The 11,317-nt window shown below is 60.2% G+C and overlaps 2 protein-coding genes across 2 annotated transcripts in view; one reads left to right on the forward strand and one right to left on the reverse strand.

The window, feature by feature from the left end:
* Nucleotides 1-3,117, reverse strand: part of FAM131B (family with sequence similarity 131 member B) — a 26,267-nt gene extending 23,150 nt beyond the window's left edge. Inside the window, exon 1 of the mRNA XM_082400451.1 lies at nucleotides 2,780-3,117. The gene's annotated coding sequence lies outside the window, so the exon portion shown is untranslated. The remainder of the gene's footprint in view (nucleotides 1-2,779) is intronic.
* On the forward strand, nucleotides 2,004-11,286 carry ZYX (zyxin). Its single transcript, XM_082400445.1, has 10 exons — nucleotides 2,004-2,297; nucleotides 2,428-2,641; nucleotides 3,125-3,324; nucleotides 3,473-3,565; nucleotides 3,679-4,191; nucleotides 8,358-8,478; nucleotides 8,630-8,799; nucleotides 8,930-9,108; nucleotides 10,008-10,128; nucleotides 10,713-11,286. The coding sequence occupies exons 2-10, from the start codon at nucleotides 2,440-2,442 to the stop codon at nucleotides 10,815-10,817; spliced, it is 1,704 nt and encodes a 567-aa protein (XP_082256571.1). The 5' UTR covers nucleotides 2,004-2,297; nucleotides 2,428-2,439; the 3' UTR covers nucleotides 10,818-11,286.
* The last annotated feature ends 31 nt before the right edge of the window (nucleotides 11,287-11,317 follow it).

The following is an 11,317-nucleotide window of genomic DNA, read 5'->3' on the forward strand; positions in this document are numbered from 1 at the left end:
CATTCCTTAAGGAGACATTTAGAGGGCAGATGGCTTTTACTGTCGTGGTGCTTTCCGGAAACCATCTTCCTAACTTTCCTAAGTGGGTATGTTTTGAAGGATTGGCGATGAGACTTTTGGTCTCACAGGAAATCTAGTATCAAATTTCTAGCAGATCTTCACAGGGACAGGCCCAGGACCAGCTTATACGTGTCAGAGAAGGTCTGCACTGCATGCTTTAAGTTATACATGGCTACACATGCTTGTGGCTGTGAGAAATACCAGTGACAAAGGCAATAAGACACCAGAGAAAAGAAAGATCTGTGGGGTCTGAGAAGGAGACAAAGAGGTAGTCTTAGGTGTAATTAAATATTTGATCAAGTTGGAGGAAGGAGACGGCATGCATAAACCAAGGCCCATGAGAGATGGGCCTGGCAACCTGGAAGGGGACATATGGGGAAAACGGCCTTAGGTTAACCTGTCAGAACTGCGAATTGAATAATAATACTGGTATTACACAGCATTTTCAGATATGATGTTGCATTTATTTCTTTATATAATTCAATAAGGTACGTGGATTTAATATCATCACTCTTTTATACATGGAGAAAATGATGCAGAGAGAACAAAGAGACTTGTCCCTTAGTTTGCACACTCCGGCTGGGTCTCTCCCCCCCCCCCCCACCCCGACCTCACACTGCTCTCCTGTACCCAGGGGTGCTTCACCTGACACCAGGGTGGAGAGGAATGAGCTCTGACATCAGAGGCCTCAAAGAGACCCAGTTCTAGTCTAGGTCCTGCAGCTTACTGGGCATGACCCTGGGCCCATCTCTTAAGTTCCCAGCTTGTTTTCTCATGGTAAATGTAAGGGGTGATTCTGGACAATCTCTAGAGCGTAGCACAGATGCTGGTTGACCGTAGGATGTAGCCAATTTGGAAGGCCAGGGACTGGAAATACTGAGTAGAGTGTGCACGAGGGGACTGCCTTAGATGGCAGTGACGTCTGGCAGTACAGAGCGAGAGAAAAGGAAGCGTCTGAGGGTGATAAGCTGGACTTACAAGCCAAAAGGCCATGTGAATCCACAGTTTGTAGGTAGTGAGTGTGGAAGAATTCAGGAGGCAATTCGGTAAGTTTCCATGTTCAATTTAAAAAAAGAGAAAGAAAGAACGAACCCAGGTTTGTCCCTTTCCTGTGACCTAGGGCACAATAAGGCTGAGGAATCCGGTCGGACCAATGGGGGGCTCCACCGAGCGCAGTCTCCGAATCCCCCGAGGGCCGCCCGGCCGCGCACCGCCTCCTCGAGGGGTGGGTCACGGTGGGGTGGGTCACGGTGGGCAAAAAAGGACCGGTGCAGACGTGCAGCCCGCGCCCACGTCCGTTCTCCCCGGCCCCAAGTGCGCTGGCCGCTCTCGCCTCCGCCCCGCCCTCCCACCTCCATTGCCCGGCCCCAACCGCCGCGACTCTCCCTCCTGCAATGTTTAACCGATCCGCTGGCGGGTCGCGGGTGATGCGAATTCCTCGAAGCCTTAAGTAGCTGCCCAGGATTTGAAGTTAGGATCCCCCAAAGGATCCTTGAGGTTCGTGCTCACGCCGCCCACCCCTGCCCCAGGTCACAGAGGGCCTGGGGGGGGGCATAGGCGGGGAGGACGCCCCCCACTCACCATCCCCGTCCACCTAGGAGCCCAGTTCCATCCCAGTCCCGCCTGTCTGGGCTGACCCGGAGGGGATTTGGGGCGCGGGGCTGGCGGCTGGCTGGGAAGGCGGAGGAGCCGCTGGAGGTGGCGGAGGCAGGTAACTGCAGGCCCGGAGAGGAGGGGGCTGGGCCGGGGCGGAGGCGCCACCGGGCTGCTTGGGCACCTCTGGGGCCCCCGCCCGACCTCCGCCGGCGTAGCCCGGAGTGGGGACGGTGAGTCAGATCTCGGGCACCCGCGGGAGTGTGGAGGGGGTCAAGTCAGGAAATGACATCAGAGGCCTGTGTTTGGGGAGGGGCGGTCAGTGCCCGGCCGGGGCGGCGGGGGCGAGGGGGGGCGGGGGCTGGGGCGGGAGGACCTTGCTGAAGCCTCCGGCCTCGGGGCAGGATCAGGGCCCCTTCCTGGGGGAGTTTCCTGCCCCGTCCACCCTCCCCGCCTCTCCCCGCCCCCTCCCCGGGCCGCTCCTTGTATGGTCTCGGCGCCGCTCTCTCCCCGCCCTCTCCCTCCCTCCCTCTTCCCGCGTCCCTCCCCGCCGGGCTGGAGGCGGCTTGGGACCGGGACGCAGAGTCTGCGGACCCGGCTGCGAGGCGGCCACCCGAGACGCGGCGCGCACGCTCCGGCCCGCGGTGAGGCGCGGGGAGCCGCTCCGCGGCCGCCCACGGGGTCGGAGGGCGGGGGCGCAGAGGGGAGCCGGGCCGGCGAGGGCGTCCTCTGCCCGGCTCGGCGCTGCGTAACCCGGCCACCCACCCCCCGCAGCACGGCCTGGCCATGGCGGCCCCCCGCCCGCCTCGCGCGATCTCCGTCTCGGCTCCAGTGTTTTACGCCCCGCAGAAGAAGTTCGGCCCGGTGGTGGCCCCAAAGCCCAAAGTGAATCCTTTCCGGCCCGGGGACAGCGAGCCTCCCTCGGCCGCTGGGGCCCAACGCGCACAGATGGGCCGCGTGGGCGAGATTCCCCCGCCGCCCCCGGAAGGTATGTGGCCGAGCTTGGGGGCTGGACCTCGGCGGGCGCCGGCCTGGGGGGAGTGGTGTCGGGAATTTGGGGATGTCTGGAGAGGTCGCAGCGGAGGGGGCTGGGCGCAGCCACCGAGTCCCGAACAGATGTTCTTACCTCATCGTGGAGCTCATGGCTGGGGGCCAGGGCTCCTGGGACCGTTCCAGGTCCCCCGCCTGGGGTTGGGAGGCGGGAATGTGGGGCACGAATCTTCCCCTCTGGGTCCGTTTTCCGAAGTGTAATGGGAGATGTACCACTCCGCGGCTGAGTCCCGGCCTTTCCTGACCCAGTGCTCCCAGGGCGTCCTGCGCCCAGCCCCCCACCCCGTTGACTTCCCGTACGCTCCAGGACCCTCGAGAGAGTTCTTGGGTTAGGGGTTAGAGCTGCTGCTTCAAGGAAGGGAACTTGAAGGAAGCGTAGAGGGGTCCCTGCTGACTGCCCTCTCTCTCCTTCCAACACCAGACTTTCCCTTACCGCCTCCTCCCGTGCTGGGGGAGGCCGACGACGCCGAGGGCGCTCTGGGAGGTGCCTTCCCCCCTCCCCCTCCCCCGATCGAGGAACCGTTTCCCCCTGCGCCTTTGGAGGAGGAGATCTTCCCTTCCCCACCGCCTCCGCTAGTGGAGGAGGGAGGGCCTGAGGCCCCCATACAGCTCCCACCACAGGTATGGAGGCCTGGGAAAGGCAGCTACGGTGGACACCCCAAGGAAAGGAGAGGAGGGTCCTCTCCGCTGACCTCCTGCATCTCTGCCCTCATGGGGGTGGGGTGGCAGTGGAGAACTGGGATGGGTGCTCTGACCCCTGACCCTCTAGCCCAGGGAGAAGGTGAGCAGTATTGATCTGGAGATCGACTCTCTGTCTTCGTTGCTGGATGACATGACCAAGAATGATCCCTTCAAAGCCCGGGTAAGGGGCAGGAGAGTAGGAAAGGCAGGGCAGGGAGGAAGGGCGTGGGGATGGAGTTATGGAGGGCAGTAGCCTCTCTAAGGCACTTCTCTCCCCTCTGCTTTCCCTTGCAGGTGTCATCTGGATATGTACTCCCACCGGTCACCACTCCATTCATTTCCAAGTCCAGTTCTAAGCCAGCAACTGGGGGCACAGCACCCCTGCCTCCCTGGAAGTCCCCTGCTAGCTCCCAGCCTGTGTCCCAGGCTCAGCCTCAGAGCCAGACACATTTCCATGTGCAGTCTCAGCCCCAGGCCCAGCCTCAGGTCCAGCCCCACGTCCAGCCCCAGCCCCAGCCTGTGCCTTTGGCTAACACCCAGCCCCGAGGTCCCCCTGCCCCATCTCCAGCCCCTAAGTTTTCTCCAGTGACTCCCAAGTTTACTCCTGTGGCTTCCAAGTTCAGCCCTGGAGCTCCAGGTGGACCCGGGTCACAGCCCACTCAGAAGTTGGGGCCCCCTGAAGCTCCCTCTTCCACTGGCACAGGCTCCCCTCAGCCCCCCAGCTTCACCTATGCTCAGCAGAAGGAAAAGCCCCAAGTGCAGGAGAAGCAGCACCCAGTGCCACCACCGGCTCAAAACCAAAACCAGGTGAGGGAGGGTGGGAAGACCAGGCTGACACCAGGGGGCTGGGGGTAAGGCTAAGTCAGGAGCCCGAGAATGAGGAGGAAGGTGGTCCTGGAAAGTGGGCTGGGTGTGGGGTGGTGGGATAGGAGTTTTCAGCCTCTGGGGTTGGAGTGGTGGGACAATGGCAAGAGAAAGCGCTTCTGGAGGAGAGCCTGGCAGGGTCTGGGGCTGGGTGGGGCCCGACTGGGAGTCGGGGTGGGGCAGGGGGGAGCGCACAGGCTCTGAGTTAGGAGGAGGATTTGGTTGACCTTCCCTTGCGCCCTGCCCCAGAAAGTTAAAGAGGAGGGATGAGATCATCACCAGTCCAACTTCAGATCTTCCCCCTTCTTGGAGTCTTGAGTTAATCTCTGCTCCTCTGAGCGCTTTCACTGCCCCAGGGCCCATCTGGTGATAAGAGCCATTGGTAAACACTGGCTGAGCCAGCCAGCTTCTGCTCAGTGCCAGGCACTGTGCTCTGTACTCGGGAGGGAAGAGATCTCAAAGAGGTTGAGCCCGAGGGCGTCAGTGGACCTGGAATAGAATTGCGGCTCACAAGACCCCAGGCAAGTTAGGTGAACTTTGAGCCTCAGTTCACTATCCATCCTTACAGTGGTTGGGAAGATGAAGTGAGCTAATGTGTGGAAAGTGCTGTGGGTCTGTTTCTAGCACATGAAAGCCCAAAGCAGAACAGTTATCATTCCTGCCTGACCATTCCTGCCTTCCAGTTCAGGAGACTGATCTTCTGGGTTGAAGGGACCCTGCCAGTCATCTATCTAGTCCAACCAGCCACGGAGTTAACTGACAGCATGGATGTCTGTGTATGCACAGGCACAGGGTAGGAAGAGATGCCAAGTGCCAATGAGTTTTGCAGAATCCTGTGTTACAAGAACTCCAAACAGGGAGCCAATGTTGAGGCTGGGAAGTTAGGAAAAGGCATCATGGTGCTAGTGTGCCTTGAAGGATGGTGGGACTTAAGAATCCAGAGAGGAGAGGGACGGGCATTCGGGTGGGAACAGCATGAGCAAAACTCAAGGGCACAGATACACCAGGGGTGTCTGGAGGATAGAAAGTGGAAGGTCCCTGTGGGGAAATTATAGAGCCATGCTTAGAGAGGTGGGTGGGCGCTTAGTGGGAAGGAAATGAAATAGCACACCCAGGGAACCTGTGGGTCCTGGGGAGGCAGTAATGATTTTTGAGGTGGTGTGTGTCTGGGTGGGGAGGTCTGGTGACAGCCGTGCTTTTGGAAGCTTTTGGGAAAGTTTTTCCAGCAGAGGTGTGGACTAGACGCAGGAGGTCAGCGACGTCCTGCGTGACAGTAACATTAGTGGAAATGAAAAATAAGGTCCAGAGAGGAGAGCTTTTACAGAGGAAGAGCCTCCAGGCTCAGTAACTGACACAGTTGCAAGAGGAGAGGGAGGAGTTAAAAAAAAAAAAAAAGCCCTGGTGTGTTGGGGAATGACAGTGTTGCTGACAAAATAGAGAAGTCTAGAAGGGGAAATGGAGTGAACCGGAAGAGGCGGGTCCAGCTGTCAGCATGTTGAGCAACAGGTTCCAGGAGGACCTTCCTTCAGCTGGAACCATCATTCAGTTAGAAATGGGGGACGGGTGGCAGGAGAGGGCCTGGGCTTGAGGTGCGCATATGTGCAGTGGTTGTATGTGGTGATACTGAAGCCCGGGGGACACTTACACAGGAGGGGCCGGGTCCCTGGAAAGAGCCTTGGACCAGGGGGAAGAATGGCAGAAGGAGGAGGAGAGTCACAGATCAGGGTGGCATCTCAGAGAAGAGAATGATGGCCGAGGAGCTCTTCACTGGGGGTCTGAGGAGGATGAGAACTAAAATAAGGCCAGGGATTGGATGATTCGGAAGCTGTGTCCTGTGATGGGGACGGAGTTGAGCAGTGAGTGGATGGTGAGAAAATGCAGTTGCCAGAGTGGCCTGTTCTCAGAGGTTGGCAGGGAGAGGAAGGACTGAGGGAAGGCGTGTGTGTGTGTGTGTGTGTGTGTGTGTAGGGCTGACATTAGGGGAGGAGGGCTCAGGTATGTGTGTGAACCAGGGGGAAGAAGCCCGTGGAAGAGGGGTTCTTCTGCCTGAGAGCGGGGAGCAGAGCGCCGCTGGTGACCGCCCCGCCCCCAGGGCTTTCCCAGCCCATAGACCCTGCATGGTGTGGCCACAGTCTTGTGCAGAGAGGAGGAGCGAGAGGGAGCGAGAGCTGGCCAGCTCCCAGCTCCTTGGTCACGTAGGAGGTGAGGTCATCTGTGAGAGCGAGGGGGCGACGCGGTTGGGGGCTGGAGGAGATGGAAAGGTTTGGAACAGCTGCTGTGGGGAAGGCGACTGGGAATCCACAGGAGCCAAATACCAGACAGCCGAGCTGAGGCTGGAGGGCCGGAGGGCGCTGCCGTGTTTGGTGAACTCCCTCTGCAGCATTCAGGAATCTCTCCACCTACTTTCTGCAGTTGGGAGGCAGAAACAGGAAGCGGGTGGTGGCGTGACCCAGGGTTGAGATTGGATCAGATAAGCGATGGTGGCTGAAGGTGGCAAGAGTGGCCATGAGAGCCTTGTAGAAGTCGATGGTCAAGGGGCTGGGCTTCAGGGGAGGCAAGCCAGAATGGCTGGATGCAGAAGGCTCATGGAGAGGGTTGGGAGTCCGAGGAACCAAAGCCTTTCTGAGCAGGTTCATTCAATAGGTGCGGATGGGAAGAGGGGGAGGAGGTGATGGCTGGGAGGTCAAGCCCAGGGTCTTGGAGGCAGAGACCAATAAATCTCAGGTCCAAGATGTCCCATGGTGGAAGGTGCCTGAGCTGGAGGGACGTTTGGAGCTGTTGGAGTTGCAGAGGTCCGAGTGCCATGCATGTTGAAGCTGGGACATCGGTGCTCGCAGGCAGAGAGGGAAAACAGTGGCTGGATTGAGTGTGTCGTGGAGGAGCGTGGGTACCCAAGGAGGGCTGATGTCTGAATAGTTCATACTTCCACAGAATGGAAGAGGCATTTAAGTGGCACCAGAGAGAAAGGGCTGGCTGTGTCCTCTTTGTCTGTCCCTGAGATGCCAGGAAGGGATGACTGGGAGAGGAAAAGGTGAAGCTTACATAGAAGAGGGGGCTTACAGGGGACTTACACAGTCAGTTACGGGCAGGAGGTAGCAGGAGTCTGTGGGGAAAATGGCTGAGAGCTAGAGCATCAGTGGATCTGTGCTGCCCTGGGCAGATGCAGCTCTGGATGCAGACAGGTGTGAGACTGGTGGAGCCAGGGCTGAGGGGAAGGTGGCCACGGGAGGAGGGACCTGGGAGGCTTTGAGTTCTGGGTGTTAGGGGAGTGAAGGCATGGGCAGGTAGAGCATTCAGTATCGGGGGCCACGGTCCCGGGTGGACTTAGTAATGGAGACCCAGCCAGCATTCCCGTGGGACCGTGTCATGGAAACGCTGCTACAGGCCAGACAGCCCCTGCAGCGCCTCCTCCCGGGAGATCTCAGGGTTCCTGGCACTGCCCCCCTAACCTCACCCCCACCCCCCGTCTCCAGCTGTCTCAGGATCCCCTAACAGGAGGGCTGGGCTGGCCTAGAGAGTGGCCCTTCTCTGAGGCCTACTGGGGTCAGGTGGTCCAGGAACCCCCTCTAAGGAGGGACCCCGGGACCTCTTCGTGGGAGCTGGGGGCTGGGCTCCTGCAGACAGCCCTGGGGTTTAACCTGACTCCCGCCTGTGTTGTATCCTCACGCTGACAGGGGCTGCTCGGCAGCCGGCGGGACGGGTAGGTGTGTGTGCGCGTGTGGGTGCACACGCCGTCGCGTGCCGGTCTCTTCACGGGGGCCATGTCCCAGCATGCTCTGTGGAGTTGATGCGTGGCCTGGTGTGTTCAGTGCTTCGGTGACCTGAGCTGCTGTGTGCGTGGCCTCCGTCCGCTCAGTCCTTCTGGCCTGCCTGTGACTGCCCAGGGGCTTTGGGCAAAGTGGGTGGAAGGGCCGTCCTCTTCCCCTTACTTGTGTGGTGCTGGGGTCTGGGGAGGGAGGATGAGGAGCTTTTTGGGTCCAGCCAACTTGAGTATCTGGGAAATGGGAGGGGAGTTAGTCCTTTTTGGAAGAAGGTGGATAAGCCAGCTGGGGTGGGTTCTTGGAGGGCGTGACCCTTCAGAGAGTACGAAGGAAGTGTTGGGGTTTCAGGTGCGCTCCTCTGGGGCTCCAGGACCCTTGACTCTGAAGGAGGTGGAGGAGCTGGAGCAGCTGACCCAGCAGCTGATGCAGGACATGGAGCACCCTCAGAGGCAGAACGTGGCCGTCAGCGGTGAGCCCACCGCCCGCCCGTGGGGCCGTCTCCTCCGTTACTGTGCTTTCCGGTGTCTGTGGTTCCACTCCCCGCCCAAGCCAGCCAGCTCAACCCTTGCAAGCTTCCTGCCCTTCTTCCTATTCATTTCCGTCTTCTGTGGCTTTCCCAGAGTCCTGTGGCCGGTGTCACCAGCCCCTGGCACGTGCTCAGCCCGCGGTGCGCGCTCTGGGGCAGCTGTTCCACATCACCTGCTTTACCTGCCATCAGTGTGAGCAGCAGCTGCAGGGACAGCAGTTCTACAGCCTGGAGGGGGCGCCGTACTGTGAGGGCTGCTATACTGTGAGTCGGGGTTGGGCTGGGGACACCCGGGGCTCAGCCCGGGGGTGGGGGTGAGCGTGGGGCAGACCTGCCCTGGCAGCTGGCCCGTGGGTGCCAGCTCCCTGCCAGCCTCCTGCTGCTGCCTCCTCAGGACACCCTGGAGAAGTGCAACACCTGTGGGCAGCCCATCACTGACCGCATGCTGAGGGCCACAGGCAAGGCCTACCACCCGCAGTGCTTCACCTGTGTGGTCTGCGCCTGCCCCCTTGAGGGCACCTCCTTCATCGTGGACCAGGCCAACCGGCCCCACTGCGTCCCCGACTACCACAAGTGAGGACCCTCCACCCGCCCCCGCCGGGCTCTTCTCTGGGCGCCAGCTCCCATTTGTCTGGGAACCAGGCTGCCCGCTGACCCCAAGACAGCTCCAGATCCCTGGACTTGCTTTCTGTCCCCACATCCTGTCTGTAGACAGCAGAGACCAGTTCCTCTGGACTTAGCTGACCAGCGGCCTTTGGCCTGGATAGCAAGTCTTGCTGCTGGCTTGTCCCCCTCCCCCGGCCCGTGGCTCTCTTTATTTTGGGTGTGGTCTTGCATTCAGCACTGTGTGCTGGAGTGACTTCATCTCACACACAGGCTGGATTCTAAAAGTTCCTTTGGAGATCAGCTGTTTGGAACTCGGGTTTCCCCTTAGAAACGGTGTTTACAAGGTGGCTACTCACTCAGGCCGGTGGCAGGATCCCGTGATGTAGCTAAAGGGCGGGAGCAGGGACGCCGCAGACTCAGATTCCCACCTCTGAGTGTGCGGGAGGCGTACGTTTCAGGGCTCCACCTTGGGTGGCCAGAACGTCACACCCCTCTGTGCCCCTCAGCAGTTGGCCAGAGGCAGCCACGTGGTGCGGGGTAGGCGAGGGGCAGGGTTCCAGGTGTGGGGTCCTCTGGGGGTGCTTTCTGCAGGAGCTGCAGGGTGGGTGTGGCGGGGGTAAGGACCTGGTGGCAGAGGTTCCTGGAGCTGATGGTGCTTCGGGAGGGTGACGGGAGAGGTGGGCAGTTCCCCTGATGAGGGCCAGTTACGGTGGCCAGTCTTAGGCCTCTCTGTTGAGCCTCTTCCACCTAGAGATGTGAGGCAAGGCGGGCAAAGAAGTCTGCCATCTCATGTCCCTGCGCTCTTGGGGGCAGCGCCGGTGCCCCTCGCCCCCATTCTGACTCGCGCCCGGCTCTCTGCCCCGCAGGCAGTATGCCCCCAGGTGCTCCGTCTGCACAGAGCCCATCATGCCCGAGCCTGGCCGAGAGGAGACCGTGCGTGTGGTCGCTCTGGACAAGAACTTCCATATGAAGTGCTACAAGTGTGAGGTCGGCCATCACTCCAGCCCCCTGGGGACGGGAGGTGGTGGGACGCTGCTCACCAACTGAGCGATGGACGGCGCCGGGCCCTGGAGGAAATCAGTGCTGCAATTCTGAGGGCGGACAGTGGCGGCATCCACGCCCGCCCAGCAGAGATGCTTCCCCGTCACTCCAGGACAGCGGGGTGTGGGTTCTCTGTGAGGTCACCGAGTTTCCGATAAACCAAGAAAGGGGACCGACCGATGGGAGGGAAGCGTGTTGTTTTGTTTTGGTAGGGCCGGGGGTCTCAGTGAGGTTAAAGCAGAGTCAGAATAGAGGTGGGACAGGTGGGAGAGGCCGCACATCCTTTATTGGGGTGGGCGCCTCGGAAGCGGCTCTACCCACTGCCCCGTCCTCCTGGGGAGAGTCCTAGGGGACAACAGTGAAAGTGTGGTGATGGAGGCGGGGATAGGAGTGGAGGTGGCTGTGACTTGGGGGACACAGACAACGAGGGCATGGCTGAGCCACGAAGCATCCGGCCTTCCTCATTTAAAGAGGGGAGGTGGGGTGCTTAGGGGGCCTCCCCGCCAGTGCGCTCTTTTTCCTTCTCCCAGGACTGTGGGAAGCCACTGTCCATTGAGGCGGACGACAACGGCTGCTTCCCCTTGGATGGCCACGTGCTCTGCCGGAAATGCCACACCGCCAGAGCCCAGACCTGAGTGAGGACTGGCCCCCTTCTTGACTGCAAATCCATTCCCCATTAGCAGACCACCCACAATGAGACCACTTCCCCCCTTCACCCTCCCCACAGTTAGTTTTTGATGTCGAGCCCCTCCCTCCATACCAGACCCCACCCCAGTATCCCTTGTGCCCTGATTCAGGGCCCCAATGTGGCCTAGGGCTGCAGAGTCCCAGCCCTGGGGTCCAGTCCTCCCCGATCCTGCAGGGACCACCCACCATCGTCTAGGTACCCCACCTGAGGGGGCACCAGACTGAGCGCTGCTGCTTTCACTGCTGCACCGATGCCCTCAGCTGGCCCTCAAGCAGCCTCTTATTCTGCTTGCCGAGGGCCAGGAAACGCCCTGACCTGCTGGGAGGCTGGGCTGGGCCCACCAGCCTGGACGTTCCCACCCACCCCTGTGCTGCCGGGTTGTGGCTACAGCTACAAATAAAAGACGTTTTCCAGAATTCTTAGTAGTTGACTCTTTTGTGCCTACAG

The sequence above is a fragment of the Balaenoptera borealis genome, assembly GCF_965194805.1.
Source record: "Balaenoptera borealis genome assembly, chromosome: 7".
In the NCBI taxonomy this organism is placed as follows: Eukaryota; Metazoa; Chordata; class Mammalia; order Artiodactyla; family Balaenopteridae; genus Balaenoptera; species Balaenoptera borealis.

Bases quoted from the DNA above. Each gene is read 5' to 3' on its own strand.
- ZYX (XM_082400445.1), top strand. From the start codon at position 2,440: ATGGCGGCCCCCCGCCCGCCTCGCGCGATCTCCGTCTCGGCTCCAGTG. The intron at 2,642-3,124 runs GTATGTGGCCGA...TTCCAACACCAG, and splicing joins TCCCCCGCCGCCCCCGGAAG to ACTTTCCCTTACCGCCTCCT. The intron at 4,192-8,357 runs GTGAGGGAGGGT...TTGGGGTTTCAG, and splicing joins CGGCTCAAAACCAAAACCAG to GTGCGCTCCTCTGGGGCTCC.